A 14383-nucleotide genomic window follows, 5' to 3' on the forward strand; every position below is an offset into this window, starting at 1 on the left:
CACTTTTGATCAATTTAATGCATCCTTGCGGAATAAAAGTATAACATCTTAAAGTAAAATCTTAGAGTAATAAACTTACTCCAAACTTTTGAATGGTAGTGTATCAAGGTTTCCACAAACATATGAAGTAGCACAACGGTTTTCAAAAAATAAAATAAAATAAAATAAAAATAAAGAACAACAAAATTAAAACAAAGTAATAGATGAAACAAAGCACTTAAAAATGCATTGACAAGAGATGGGACAGTTGAGAATTAAATAAAGCAACAAAATAAATAAAATAAAATAGAAAGATGGATTAATTAATACTAATTTCAAACAACAACAAAAAAACAACACACCAATGTGACTGTTTAAAATTCAACCAATGTTGAAAATTCAAGTAAATAAAATAAATTAAAATAAAATAATAATGGAAAAATACTAAAATAATTTAAAAATAAATAAATTAATTAATTAATTAATTAAATAATGAAATTTAATGGTGAAAAATTCAAGATAAAAGAAGAAAGAAAGAAAGAAAGAAAGCCAATACCCATGGAAATAAATAAATAAATAAAATACATTTAAGTTAAAACAAACTAATATGTGAGATGTGACGACTGAAAAGTCAATAAAACAAAAAAAATTTAATTCCACACAAAAAAATATTTAAATTATTTAAAAACAAACAAACAAAAAATAAAATAAAATGCAGCTTTGATCACAGGAATAAATGACATTTTAACAGATATTCACACAGAAAACAGCTGTTTTAAATTGCAATAACATTTCACATTTTTTCTGTATTTTTAATCCAATAAAAGCTGAGCAGAAGAGACGTCTCTGAGAAACTACAAGAGTCACGATTATTCCAGACGGCTGTGTGTCGTTCATCAGCCTGTAATAAGATCTCTGGTGTGAAAAGATGTCTGCCGTTTACTAATAGATGGAGCCGCTCGCAGGGAGCGCACTAATAAAGGACGAGCGCGTATGAAACATCGCGTAATGCACCTCTGATGAATTCACTGAATAATACAGACAGCAGACCAGCTCTTCATGTCACTGTGAGCTCATTCATCAGACACTGAAGGCCAGAGCTGATCCCGAGTCAGTGCTTCTCTTCTGAGGCTCTCTTCATGAAGTCTTAAAGCTGCACAGCTGAGACATCAGAAACATCTCTACATCAGAACATGCTGCTAAAAACAGCAGATCAGTTCAGAGCGTCAGCGAGGAAAACATCAGCACAATGAGTTTTCTGTCTTCCTGCACCGCTCAGTGTTTATATTTCAAAATCTGAAGTATAATCTAAAACAAAACACACTCACAGAAACAAGTCTTCCTCGCTTTTAAAAACATAAAATGATTTCTTAATCATTATACATCATCAGTGGATGTTCTTTTAAAGAAAACACATTATTGTTTACAGTTACAATTATATATCGTAAACTAACAAAATATTATTTTGAATATACAAAATATTAAAAATTGCATAGTAATTAAAACATTTAATATCCATTTTTGAAAACTATTTCATAATAAAAATTGCAATTGCCATTTACCACTAAATTTAGTTTTGATTTTGACTAATTAAACATTATTTTAATAATTTATATATTATTATAATATAATTTAATATAATAACAGTTATATATTATAGTAATATATGTTAAACATTTTATTAACAATAACAAACTTTAAGTACATTTCAAATTAACTAAAATTATATTAAGAATTTATATTAATATACTATGAATGTGAACTACTGGCAATGCAAAAAAAATACACATTAATGAGTTTTTAATGAGTTTTTTTTTTTAATTCAGTGTCTTTGTTTTATAAATAATATTATTATTATTTTTATAATGTGGTTATTGTGAATGATTCATCGGTGCAATGTTTTTCTTAAATTCATTTTGTTTACAGTTAAAATGACATCTTGTAAATTAAATCAACGATTAAAAATGCATATTAAATATTGAAATATATTTAATATGCATTTTAAAATAATTATTATATAGCTTTATCATGCCGTTACTGTGAATGATTCATCAGTGCGCGTTATTCGAAAGAAAGCACAGTTCAAATTAAACACTGTAAATAATACAATTATTAACAAACTGCATATTGAATATTAAAATATATTAAATATACTATAATAATTAGAGTTATTAGACAGTCAATGTAAATTTACTACTAAATTTAGTTTTGATTATGACAAATTAACATGAAAAAAAATATAATCAATGTATTAATACAATAATATATTAATATTTATAATAATTATTACATAATATTATTATTATATAAAAATAATAAAAAACATTATAATTTAAAGTGACTACTAAAACTGCAAAACAAATGGCATTGTAAAATGTTTGTGTAATTAGTGTTTTTTAATTAATTTTAATAACTTGTTTATAATTCATATTCTGATGGTATATCTGTTTATTTTAAACTTTCTTTAATAATATTACTTATTTCTTTATAATGTCACTATTGTGAATGATTCATCGGTGCATGTTTTTCTAAAGAAATTTTATTTTTGTTTACAATTAAACTTGCGTCTAGTAAATTAAATAAAATTATTATCAATTTCATATTAATCTATATTTAATAAAACAAAATAATAATTGCATATTAAAATTTGCAATAGCCAATATTTACCACTAAATGTAGTTTTGATTATGACAACTGAAACATTGTATTAATCATCAGTTGCACACACACACACACTCACACACACTCTCTCTCACACACACACACACACACTCTCTCACACACACACACACACACTCTCTCACACACACACACACACACTCTCTCACACACACACACACACACTCTCTCACACACACACACACACACTCTCTCACACACACACACACACACTCTCTCACACACACACACACACACTCTCTCACACACACACACACACACTCTCTCACACACACACACACACACTCTCTCACACACACACACACACACTCTCTCACACACACACACACACACTCTCTCACACACACACACACACACTCTCTCACACACACACACACACACTCTCTCACACACACACACACACACTCTCTCACACACACACACACACACTCTCTCACACACACACACACACACTCTCTCACACACACACACACACACTCTCTCACACACACACACACACACTCTCTCACACACACACACACACACTCTCTCACACACACACACACACACTCTCTCACACACACACACACACACTCTCTCACACACACACACACACACTCTCTCACACACACACACACACACTCTCTCACACACACACACACACACTCTCTCACACACACACACACACACTCTCTCACACACACACACACACACTCTCTCACACACACACACACACACTCTCTCACACACACACACACACACTCTCTCACACACACACACACACACTCTCTCACACACACACACACACACTCTCTCACACACACACACACACACTCTCTCACACACACACACACACACTCTCTCACACACACACACACACACTCTCTCACACACACACACACACACTCTCTCACACACACACACACACACTCTCTCACACACACACACACACACTCTCTCACACACACACACACACACTCTCTCACACACACACACACACACTCTCTCACACACACACACACACACTCTCTCACACACACACACACACACTCTCTCACACACACACACACACACTCTCTCACACACACACACACACACTCTCTCACACACACACACACACACTCTCTCACACACACACACACACACTCTCTCACACACACACACACACACTCTCTCACACACACACACACACACTCTCTCACACACACACACACACACTCTCTCACACACACACACACACACTCTCTCACACACACACACACACACTCTCTCACACACACACACACACACTCTCTCACACACACACACACACACTCTCTCACACACACACACACACACTCTCTCACACACACACACACACACTCTCTCACACACACACACACACACTCTCTCACACACACACACACACACTCTCTCACACACACACACACACACTCTCTCACACACACACACACACACTCTCTCACACACACACACACACACTCTCTCACACACACACACACACACTCTCTCACACACACACACACACACTCTCTCACACACACACACACACACTCTCTCACACACACACACACACACTCTCTCACACACACACACACACACTCTCTCACACACACACACACACACTCTCTCACACACACACACACACACTCTCTCACACACACACACACACACTCTCTCACACACACACACACACACTCTCTCACACACACACACACACACTCTCTCACACACACACACACACACTCTCTCACACACACACACACACACTCTCTCACACACACACACACACACTCTCTCACACACACACACACACACTCTCTCACACACACACACACACACTCTCTCACACACACACACACACACTCTCTCACACACACACACACACACTCTCTCACACACACACACACACACTCTCTCACACACACACACACACACTCTCTCACACACACACACACACACTCTCTCACACACACACACACACACTCTCTCACACACACACACACACACTCTCTCACACACACACACACACACTCTCTCACACACACACACACACACTCTCTCACACACACACACACACACTCTCTCACACACACACACACACACACACACACACACACAGATCTGAAGTACACCTGCGCCGCCGTGTCGGGGAGAAACACGCTCTGATGTTGAATGTTTGTTTGCTGCGTGTCCTTCAGTGAACTTGGGAAAGGCTGTTTTCAGAGACTCTGAATGTTTTATTGACGCGACTGTCAGCGTCTATAACGCCGTTTGGAAACAGGCAGCAGAGAGAAGCTGTGTCAGTCAGTTTGACCGGCACTCTTGTGACGAGATTTTGAATTAATTCCACTTTTTAATGAAGCATTAAAAGTCAACATGGGATCAAAAGAAGTTATTTAAATATATTTAAAAAAATAGATATCTTAAATATACACTACACATAAATATACACTATATATATATTGTATAATTATGTTTAGATATATTTATAATAAAGTATATGAAATGTATATTTACAACTTTTTAAAGTATTTAAATAGAAATGTTTTAATGTAATTTTTCAATTATATACAGTATATATATATATATATATAAAGTGTAAACATGTAATATAAATAAATAAAATGTAATATGTTTGTCGATGTAATGCAAATATTTCATCTTTTTTATTAAGTGTTTTACTTTTTATTTATACTTATATTATACTTATATGCAGTGGGTACAGAAAGTATTCAGACCCCCTTAAATTTTTCACTCTTTGTTATATTGCAGCCATTTGCTAAAATCATTTAAGTAAATTTTTTTCCTCATTAATGTACACACAGCACCCCATATTGACAGAAAAACACAGAATTGTTGACATTTTTGCAGATTTATTAAAAAAGAAAAACTGAAATATTAAAATTACTTTTTCTTTCTTGTATGTATATATAGACACACACACACACATTTTTTTACATGTATAAAATAATTATAAATATATCAACGCAGATAAACAAATAAAATACCACACCTTGTTATATTTTAGACATTTTGTTTTATTTTACTGCAATAAAAGAAGGTAACTGTACTGCAAATATTTAATTCTTTGTAGCAGGTGTTTTATTTTAAAATATTTATTTCAAATTTACATTATGATTTAATGAATTATTAGTTTTCACAAACTGAGGACACCCTGCTCTAAATGTCTGTCTTTTAAATTACAAAAAATAATATATATTTCTCATAAAACAATTTCACGCTGCTTTAAAGTTGCCAAAATCCACCACATTTAGTTTTTAGTTTTTAATTCATCAGTGCATATGATTCTAGATCAGCCATTCCCTTATTGTCAGTTTTTCTACAAAACTTACTGAAGTCCTTCTGAGATTTTAAGTCAATATTTCAATATTTGAACAACAAATGTGCATGTCCTCGGTTCTCTGATTTCAGTTTATGGTTAATAACATGCCACATTTGTGCTGCTGTAGAAAATGTATATCATATTAAATAGCGGGTTAACAAATGATTTTTAAAAAAATAAGTCTTATATTTTGACCGTTTCTAATTTAAAAAAATATTTATTTTCATTTGACATTTTTATGAACTAATGAATTATCTTTCCCAAACTCCGGAAACGCTGCTCTGAATGTGTGTCTCTGTAAATCTTGCATCAAAATGTAAAACTTTCTCCATCAAGCTCCGATTCTGAAGCATGACATCAGTTATAGTTAAGGAAAAACCGGTTCTGGTTTGAGTCTCACCATCCACGCGGTCACAAAATCACCCATCCATGTTCCTACTGCAGCCATCTTCATGAAGCTCTCGTTCCTGATGCCCATGTACTCCGTCACCGTGTGAGGCCTGTAGAGACACAGAGACGTACCGCTGAAACACCATGCTTGTCTTAACATCTCTCAACATTTCCCACGAAAGAAACTGGGTTTGTGGACATGCACCATTAAAATACCATGTTTTTAGACATGTCCCATGGTAATACCATGGTTGTTGAATATTTCTCATGTTTATACAATGTGCTTGAACATGTACCATGGTATTACCATGTTTGTGGACATGTCCCATAGTAATATGTTTTTTACCCCTAACATTTACCATGCCATGTTTTGGGCATGTACCATTGAAAAAACATGTTTTACACATGTATCATGGTATTACCATGTTTTTGGACATGTATCTTTGTATGTTTCTTTGGACATGTATACCAAAAAACAAACAAACAAAACATGGTATTACAATGGGCAAATATAAGATAAACATGGTAATACCATGTGATATGTCAAAAAAACATGATAATTAATGGTACATGTCCAAAAACATTGTATAAACATGAGAAATTCAACCATTACCATGGTAAAAGTTCAAAAAACATGGTAATACCATGGTACATGTTTTTAAAAAAACATTGAATTGCTGTTAATAGTCTTCATCGTCTGTTTGATTACGTCTTTAATTGATTTTTCCGTACATTTCTGCCATATGTACATAAACTGACAGTCACCACTAAATATTGTAGAAACTTAATTTGCTGTAAAGCTGCTTTGCAATGATTTGAATCGTGAAAAGCGCTGTACAAAGAAAATAGAATTACCATATCTGTCAACATGTCCCATGGCAATATCATAATTTTGAACAATTACCTTAGTAATACCATGTTTTTGAACATTTCCCATGTTAATGCCATGTTTATTGGACATGTCCCATGTTAATGCCATGTTTATTGGACATGTCCCATGTTAGAGACAGATGTTTTCTGTCACAGCTGATCGTTTCTTCAGCTCGATCTTCTCCAGAAGCTTTTATTTGACCTGCCATCTGTTTCAGTGGCGCTACAGGACAGGCTAACATCATCAGCAACACTTCAGAGGAGCGACTGGCTTCCAGAAAATGACCCAACGCAAATAAAAGCATGCCTCAGTAGTGACAGCGAGCGAATGTAATCTCCTTTACGCAGCTTTTATGCCGTCAGAAGTGTTTACAGGCATTGAACAGGTACAAACTCGTTAATCTGCTTACGCACGTCGCTTTGTGGATTACAGACGGCAGGACATGCAGAACAAGGCCAAGTTGACTGCACACAAATGTCAGAGCGAGCGGATCGTCGCCCCCCGGCTCTTTGGTCTTGTGTTACGGATAACAACAGCATTATCCTGTAAATGAGCTTTCATCCTCATTAGTACGTCCGATCTGTAAAGCAAACGAGTGCTTGATCCGCGTGACCCGCGTGAGACTGAATCTGTATTCCACCTGTTATGGCCTGTCGTTAGAGCGCATGTCCAGAGCGCACCTTATCAGCTTCTCCCGTGCACCGATTAAACCACTTTGATTAGAAGGAAGATTTATTGGCGCATTAAGTCAGTTTCAAACAGCCTGCGGTCATGAGCACGGCCAGCCGCCGGAGCCGTTCACCAAGGGCAGTGAGCCGATCGATAATACGGGAGCCATCCGATACAGTCCAGCGCCTCAGACGCTCACGGCTGTGTTAGTATGGAGCACAGTCACTGGTGTAGGTTGGTGCTGTCTTACAGTATTACAGGCAGAGCCACAGTGAGCACGCACACACACACACACACACACACACACACACACACTCTCTCTCACTCCCTCACTCTCACACACGCACACACACACACACACACACTCTCACACTCTCTCACTCACACACACATTCACACACTCACGCACACTCACACTCACTCACGCACACTCTCATGCACACTCGCACACACACTCACTCACACACACACTCACACTCACAAACTCACGCACACACTCATTCACGCACACATTGACTCACTCACACGCACACTCACACTCACTCACGCACACTCGCACACACTCACACGCACTTACACTCACTCCCACTCAAGCACACACACGCACTCAAACTCACACTCAAGCACACACTCACTCACACTCAAGCACACACACACTCACACACACACACACACACACAGCTGCTCTCTCTCTCTCTCTGATTAGTGTCTCAGCTCTTCATTTATTCATTCTGGCTGTAATTGTAATGCAGTACAGCTGGGTGACCTAACGAAGGGAAACTAAGGCACATCAGCAGCACTAATGACATGCCAACACTCAGATATTTCTTTCTGACATGTTCCTTCATATCACCATGTTTTGTGGATACATGCAATTGAAACACCATGTTTTTTTAACATATACCATGGACTTGCCACATTTTTGTACATGTCCCACCATGGTCATATCTTTTTTTGACCATTTCCTATAGTAATGTCATTTTTATTTTAAATTCAGCATTGTAATAGCATGTTTTTGAAAATGCATCACAGTTTTAACTTTGTCTTTTGGGCATGTACCATATAAATGCCATTTTTAAAACATTTACTACCATGGGTTGTTTTTTTACATTTCCTATGGTAATATGATTTTTAAAACTATTTCTCATGTAATACCACATTTTATGAACATACACCCTGGTATTACCATGTTTTTGGACATATCCCACAGTAACAGGTTTTTTTTCTTCTGAAGATTTCCCATGGAAATAAAATGCAAAATAGTATTACAGTGTTTTTTGGACACATACAATTGAAATACCATGTTTTTCCAAATAATTACCATGATAATATCATGTTTTTTAACATTTCCTATGCTAACACCATGATTTTGGAAATGCACAATTTATAAATTTTCCGCGATAAGACCATATTTTTTTACACCCAATGTTAATGCCATGTTTTTTTCTGGACATGTACTATTAAAATACCATGTTTTTGAACATATATTCATTCAGTACCAAGTCAGGGTTACCCTATAACCCAAGTTACTTATCAAAGTATCTGATACCAGTGTACCACAGTACTGATATAAACATCACAAGATCAAAATATGTGAGATCAATGAATCAATATTACATATGCATGTATTTTTCCTCAGATTATTGTTAGCAGATTGATTATTGATTCTAAGCACATGTATCCAAATAAGAGTTCAACAGCTTGCTTGTACACTTCTGGTTTAACCGAAGGATTCCCCAGAGCCTCTTCTGTTAATTATAGTTCTAGATCAGCCCAGTTTATGAAAAATGAAACGCGCTGGTAAAAAATGAGGTCACATATGCTGCACGAGTTGATTCGAATCCACAAAACCAGACGTTACTGACGGAAAGGAGCCAGTAACGTCCAGGGTTCCTCTCTCTCTCTCTCTCTCTCTCTCTCTCTCTCTCTCTGCCGTGAGATTAATACGAGCAGCTGCTAACGAGCAGTGTTGAGTGAAGTTTCTTTTAAAAGTAATGCATTACAATATAGCGTTATTTCCTAAAAAAGAAACTAATTACGTTACTTAGTTACTTTTGATTGAAAGTAATGCGTTACGTTACTTTTGCGTGACTTTTTAAATCTGGGCTGGGCTTGCTTGTTCGCTTTTAATATAAAAAGTTATATTTTTGGCAAATATAAAAGCCCTTTCGCACCAGAAGCCTGAGGCTGAAGGAAATGTAAATCACGTCTGTACAGAAGAACACAGAAGAAGAAAGTTCAACACTCTTCTGCAATAAAAAAGAAGAAATGTTAGTTTATCTTGTGTAAATTAGTGCTTATTAGAATTGGATCACCGAAGGTCAGCAGCAAATTGGTTAATAAAATGTGATTTGAAGCTTTGCGTCATATTCTGAGTTGCTTTTAACTGTTTTTATTAATTTTGAGGAAAACTAAATCTGTGTGTGAGTGAGATGAATTAAAGCATTTATTCTAGAACTACAGTAACATCTGATTTCTCTCAGCATGAGACAGGAGAGCTGTCAAACAATACATGTGGAAACAAAGTATCTGGCGTTACTTATTTGAAAAAGTAACCGATATTTTCTTGCTGTGCTCATTTTTGTCATTTTAAATCAGATTCAGTGTTATTTTAGTATAACTGATTTACTATTCTAGTTTTTTTGTTGATATTATATTTTGTTTTCATTTAATTTTGTTGTTTTTGTAATTCGTTTTTTTTATTATATTTATTATTTTGTATCTATTTTAGTTTATTTAGTTCTAGTTATTTTAGTATATCAAGATATATTACATGAAAATGAGAAATGTCAGTTTTATATGTATGTATATTAATTTTATTTATTGGTTTTAGTTTCTTTAGTTTTAGTTATTTCTGTAGCTCAAGATTAGGCCTGCAATTACATTTTTAAAATCTAAATAATTACATGATGTGCTGATTAATTTATCTAATTAATCTCTAATTAATCGCACATTAATTCTGGCTGAGAAATTACCCCACAAAAGCTTTAGAAATAAATATTTTTATTAAACATTGCAGAAATAATGATAGTGAGTATTGATTTTAAAAAATAATATTGAAATATGAAATGGTTAAAACATTTTTTACTAAATTAAAATAAATAAAATATTACAAAATTAAATAAAGTAAATAAATTTTTTTTTTAAATATATAATTATAATTAAGTGAAAATGAAAAATGGATTAAAATACCTTTCATTTAAAAAACTTTTTTTGCAGTTAATTATTTAAGTTCAAGTAACAACAATGCTTTATTGTTTAGTTAATAAATAGTAACAACCCTGATCATATATAATAACTGGACTTCTTCATTTAGTACACGCAAACCCAGCCCCTTTCTCATAAACTCCACCCCCTTTCTTACATCTCAACATCCAATCAAAAATGAATGCACAGAACAAAGTCTCCACCCTATTTATTTTTGATAGCCTGACGTACGACACAATACAGAAAAAAAGATTTAAAAGTTAATAAAAAAACATTTATTATCATTAAATATCCTGTTTTACTCTGAAATGCATCATAAACAGGTTGCCAAGTTTCCATATTGTGCATTTCGTGATTAAAACACAAACCCTAACAAATGCAAATCAATAAACGTGTTATTTGCTCTCATTTAGGCCAGTTTCCGCTTGCTGTTTCAAAGCAGAACTGCAGCAACAGAGAGAGACAGCAACACAGAATAAAGCAAGCTGATTATTAAGAGGAATTAGCAAGTAAATGTTCCTCACACACGAATGCAAATGTAAAGTATGCTGATTCTGCAGATCTCCTGAGGAAAACGCATCCTGGACTAAAGGCAAGATTTGCCAAAATTTTGTAAGCAACAGCAAGTGTTTGATTAGACCGCTACTAGTCCAAGAACCACTTGATTTATGGTACCAGCAGCTTGTTAAACAGCACTTAACATGATGATCATGCTGAGCGGTCAGTCTGGCTGCTGGTAACGTACACACTCACATTCACACACACACACACACACACACACACACACACACACAGACACAGAGACACACACACACACACACACTCACACACACTCATACACACACACACACACACACACACACACACACTCTCTCACACACTCTTACACTCACACACACACTCTCTCACACACACACACACACACACACACACACACACGCACAGACACACACTCACACACACACTCACAGGGGCGGACTTACCCATTAGGCAAAGGTAGGCGACCGATATTACACCAAATAGAAGCAGAAAATCGTGCTATACACACTTTCATGAGATCGGGTTAGCCTACAACAATGAGTTTGTAGGATATTTTACACACGGGAATACAACGAATTCATGAGAATGTTTACATTCCAGCTACCCGTAAAATTTATAGTGAAAATTACTTTAAAAGCGTCTGGAATGCAATGAAGGAATTTTAAAGCTGTTTTTAAAGCATTTGCTGAATGAATAAAAAAAAAATAGGCTAATAAATAATTCACATATCAGACAAAATCGTGTTGCAGCAAATTAAATGTTCAGGTATTCAGAACAGAGCCACATAAAAATCAGAAAAAGCAGCTATACAATTATAGGACAAATTATATTAAAGTTTTACACATATGCCATTATAATTTGTTTAAATTTTTTAATTGTACGGAATTTATGCAAATTATAATCGGGCCTGTTTTAGGCTTTTCCTTATTTTTTTATATTTTAGATATCCATCAATTATGGTGATGAAAAATGACTGGCCATCTCCTCACTGGATGTGCCTTTAGAGAGAAATGCACGGATTACATAATGAAAGAGTTTCTATTTTCGATTTGAAGGATTTCGTTTTAAAGCAGTAATTTAAAGCTTTCTATATATTTGATCATGTCTGAGTTTATGCTCATCATTGTGAAGCGCTCCTGTTCAAGACCGAGACGCAGAAAGCGTTTGTTTTCTTTATTTGATAAAAGCACAATGTTTTGTTGATATTGTGAGTGCACACAAATAAAACTAGACCCTTTACAGTTTAGAATGATGTATTACTCTTACCTTTATGAGCATAAATGACTGCGTATTAAGTTGTTTCCACTGTCAGAAAGAAACACAAGTGATGGCGCTGGCGCCTCCGTGTCCCGCAAGTGCTGATGATCTGAGAAGGCTAAACTGATCAAGCATAGGCTATAGGCTATGATCAACTCACTGTCTGCCGCTGGCCGTTACTTAAAAAAAACTTGCATATTAACGAACAAAAAATACTCCAAACGTTTTTCTAAATTTACTTTATAAAAAAGCGAAACGAAATATAATCACGTTTCCATTACATACAAAACTGAACTATTCTTTAAAAGCGTCTGGAATGCAATGAAGGAATTTTAAAGCTGTTTTTAAAGCATTTGCTGAATGAATAAAAAAAAAATAGGCTAATAAATAATTCACATATCAGACAAAATCGTGTTGCAGCAAATTAAATGTTCAGGTATTCAGAACAGAGCCACATAAAAATCAGAAAAAGCAGCTATACAATTATAGGACAAATTATATTAAAGTTTTACACATATGCCATTATAATTTGTTTAAATTTTTTAATTGTACGGAATTTATGCAAATTATAATCGGGCCTGTTTTAGGCTTTTCCTTATTTTTTTATATTTTAGATATCCATCAATTATGGTGATGAAAAATGACTGGCCATCTCCTCACTGGATGTGCCTTTAGAGAGAAATGCACGGATTACATAATGAAAGAGTTTCTATTTTCGATTTGAAGGATTTCGTTTTAAAGCAGTAATTTAAAGCTTTCTATATATTTGATCATGTCTGAGTTTATGCTCATCATTGTGAAGCGCTCCTGTTCAAGACCGAGACGCAGAAAGCGTTTGTTTTCTTTATTTGATAAAAGCACAATGTTTTGTTGATATTGTGAGTGCACACAAATAAAACTAGACCCTTTACAGTTTAGAATGATGTATTACTCTTACCTTTATGAGCATAAATGACTGCGTATTAAGTTGTTTCCACTGTCAGAAAGAAACACAAGTGATGGCGCTGGCGCCTCCGTGTCCCGCAAGTGCTGATGATCTGAGAAGGCTAAACTGATCAAGCATAGGCTATAGGCTATGATCAACTCACTGTCTGCCGCTGGCCGTTACTTAAAAAAAACTTGCATATTAACGAACAAAAAATACTCCAAACGTTTTTCTAAATTTACTTTATAAAAAAGCGAAACGAAATATAATCACGTTTCCATTACATACAAAACTGAACTATTGTAATAGCTGAAATAATATAAGCTTTTTTTGGGAAAAGGGGAAAAAAGACGAGCTCTAATCCACTTCTTCCAGCGCTCTTTTGTTCTCATCTGTGAGCATGCTCGTGATATATGTATTTTACCATTTTGTTGAGTTTAAAACGTGTGGCACGTTCGTTCTGCTCTCACTGATCATTTGGTCCCCCCCACACACACACACAAAATGAAAGAAAACCATTATATCATATATATACAAATAT

At 35.0% G+C, this 14383-nt stretch overlaps 1 protein-coding gene across 1 annotated transcript in view; it reads right to left on the reverse strand.

Moving 5' to 3' along the window:
• LOC107567208 (transmembrane protein 117-like) overlaps positions 1 to 14383 on the reverse strand; it is a 36905-nt gene that overhangs the window by 11692 nt on the left and 10830 nt on the right. The window contains exons 3-4 of the mRNA XM_016252848.1: positions 6363 to 6483; positions 5985 to 6000 (exon numbers count right to left, since the gene is read on the reverse strand). Of these exons, the coding sequence (XP_016108334.1) occupies positions 5985 to 6000; positions 6363 to 6483 (137 nt within the window). The remainder of the gene's footprint in view (positions 1 to 5984; positions 6001 to 6362; positions 6484 to 14383) is intronic.

Source organism: Sinocyclocheilus grahami, unplaced genomic scaffold, assembly GCF_001515645.1.
Source record: "Sinocyclocheilus grahami isolate Dianchi unplaced genomic scaffold, SAMN03320097.WGS_v1.1 scaffold1134.1, whole genome shotgun sequence".
NCBI lineage: Eukaryota > Metazoa > Chordata > Actinopteri > Cypriniformes > Cyprinidae > Sinocyclocheilus > Sinocyclocheilus grahami.